The following is a 2,767-nucleotide window of genomic DNA, read 5'->3' on the forward strand; positions in this document are numbered from 1 at the left end:
AGGGGGGGGGGGGGGAGCAAACCCGCGGCGTCTCTTCACAAGGCGTGGCTGTGAGCAGGCGGGCCAAAGAGCTGCGGCGGCTCACCGAGCTGCGTCATCCCGCGCAGCGCAACAGCAGGCTCGTCACCGTCTTCTGCCGCGGCGGCCGCCGGCTCTCTGGTCGATCGGCTGGAGAGCATTGGGCTGGAGCTCTCGCTCTGCCTCATCGACGCCGCGATGGACGGAGCCGCCGAGTCGCCAGTGTCGTCGCCCGGCGGCGGCGCCTCGCCCCGCGCCGCTGCAGAGGATGCGTACGTGCCGTTTGAATCCGCGCCATGATCTGCATGCAACACGCAGATTACCGATCGAGTGCGATCATGCTTCATGTGGGGGAGCGTGTGCCTGGACGTTCTTGTTAGTTAGTTATCGAGTTGTGGAGGACAGAGCCCGATGTGGAGGCTCTATGACTCGGACTCCGCTGTCGAGTACTCGCACACACACACACACACACGACTAAAGCCGTAGGTCCAGCCCTGGCCCCTGGGTGGCGCAAGATCTGACGTTCTGTGACAATCGTCAGCTCGGTGTTTTTCTCGATTATTTTTGACGTTGTTTTGTCGCTAGCTCCGCTCGCCACCTCACGCTCCGTAGTCCGGCCATGGCCAGTACCCCGCGTCTCAGTGAGTCTCGCGTGGTACCATCCAACTCCGGTCGACAGGCTCGAATGCGCTCAGCCTCAGGAGACAGGAGGGAGACAAAACCACGCAAATTCTGCACGCCTCGCTGCGCCGCTGGCTTGACTGAATGTATCAGGCAGCAGCAGGCTGCTGCTGCTGCCACAGCAGCAGTCTGCTGCGGCCCTAATACGCAAGTTAATGACTAGCAGCACTGCCGGGGGCATACGAGCCGCCACAGCCGGTGTGCGGCCGTGCACTGCCACCTGCCCGCGGCTACGCACAACGTGCGCTCGCATTGGATGAGGCCTGCTGATGGACCTGCGTCGCCTAGCTGCACGAGAGCAATGCCGCAGTCGGTGCAGCTGCGAGGTGCAGCAAGAGCACGTCGTTCCTGCCTCTGATGCCACTCTTCGGCCCTCCCTCCGCCTGCAGGCGCGGCTCAGCAAGGCAGCCGGCGGCCACATCCGCGCCAACGGCTACAGCTACCGCAAGAAGATCAACCTCGAGCTCGCGCGCATCCGCCGCGTGCGCGACCTGCAGATGCGCGGCGTGGCGCTCGTCGGGACGGCGATTGCGGCTGCGCTCATCTCGACCTTCAACTACCTCTACTCCGTCGCCGACGGCGTGGAGCCGTGGTGGCTGCCGCCGGCCGTCGTGCTCGGCGTCCTCTGCGTCCTCCTTCCCGCCGCGGCGGTCCTCGTCTACCTCCACCTCCTGCACAAGCGCAAGTCGGCGGGCTCGAGGCTGGGCGGCGGGCTCGGGCACGGCGCCTGAGCTTTCTCCACCGACCCCGGGAGGAGGGCCGCGCTTGGCCCTTAGTTCCCTCTCTGCCGCCGCCGCGGCCTGTGCAAGCCTTGCCTGAGGGCTCGAGGCTGGGCGCGGCGGGCGCACAGGCGCTACGGACCTGAACGCGCGGGAAACGGGGATGTGACGCACTCTAGCGCGTCTAGGCTCTGGGCATGTCCGTCTAGGGTACCATACTTCCGGGCCGGTGTGCTATGATGTAGAGCGTAACATACTTCCGGGCCGGTGTTAGGGGCAAACACTGAAAACGTAACTTGATCGGGGCGCGGTTTTTTTTGGACTAGACTGCTCGGGGGAGGTGGGCGAGTGATTGGGTAGCTTTGGGGCCACCGAAAACAATGAGAACCGCCCCCTATATCTCGCCAAATCTCGATTTTTCTCGGGAATGGGCGCTTCTCAGCCCCGCGCGAGCTACAGTGACTCCCCAGGGCTTGTCCCATGGCTCAAAATGCTACCCCGAGCTCCGCCACGAGCGTGGGCAATCAGGAGACACCCGTAGTCACGGTGGGCGAGGAGTTGGGTGACGGCCAACTATCGATTACGGCGCCTCTGGAGCCTCCTGTATCGTCAGTTCGGCTCGAAGATCGTGCCGCATCCGCATGTAAACCTCCACCTCCGCGCCCCCGCTGGCACGTGCCCGCATTGCCCGAGCCTGGGAGAAGTTCACAGTGCCCGGAGGCTGCACAGGTCCGCGAAACGCTGGCGCTGCAGCTCCCGGCGCGCATCCCAGTTTCGCGAGGCGAAACTAACAGCCGAAACGGGTCGCGCCGCGATCGACCCTCAGCGAGCCCAGGCGAGCCTGGTAATCCCACCCGGTGGTAAGCGCACGTCCTCCGCGTAATCTAGCGCGCTGTGCAGCCCGCCAGTGCATGGCGCCGACCTGGGCCGACTGGTCGATCTGGCTAGTTCCAATTCACTTTGACACGCTAATCTTGAAAACGCGTCCAACGGAGTTCCGTGTTGCTCCCAGCGCCCTCCCCCGCGCTCCCTGCGGCCATGTCCGATGATACTAGTATGGGAGGTCATCTGGCTACCGCGAGAGCGACCCAACTCGTCGACATCGTCCGATGATGGTGCCTCAAAGTCAGCCTCCGGAGGCTATCGTGGCGTCGAGCCGGCGGTGGCCGTGACATGTGGTTCCACCACCCCTCGTAGGCTTTGCCTCTGATCGCCACCGTTCCCAGGCTGCCTAATGGGATGGAAAGGAAGGCTTGGCGAGCATATAGAAGCGTGCTCGACCTCGTCGTGGCAACCTGCACGGCAGCGCTGGCAGGCGCGATGAGCGTCGTGCCACCTGACCCGAGACG

General features: G+C 64.3%; 1 protein-coding gene across 1 annotated transcript; it reads left to right on the top strand.

Moving 5' to 3' along the window:
• Positions 1 to 1,000: 1,000 nt before the first annotated feature.
• Positions 1,001 to 1,430, top strand: EMIHUDRAFT_238541 (hypothetical protein; the record flags this gene model as incomplete). The annotated part of the gene is made up of 2 exons (XM_005776778.1): positions 1,001 to 1,012; positions 1,089 to 1,430. The coding sequence occupies 2 exons, from the start codon at positions 1,001 to 1,003 to the stop codon at positions 1,428 to 1,430; spliced, it is 354 nt and encodes a 117-aa protein (XP_005776835.1).
• Positions 1,431 to 2,767: the final 1,337 nt, after the last annotated feature.

The sequence above is a fragment of the Emiliania huxleyi genome, assembly GCF_000372725.1.
Source record: "Emiliania huxleyi CCMP1516 unplaced genomic scaffold EMIHUscaffold_272, whole genome shotgun sequence".
In the NCBI taxonomy this organism is placed as follows: domain Eukaryota; phylum Haptophyta; order Isochrysidales; family Noelaerhabdaceae; genus Emiliania; species Emiliania huxleyi.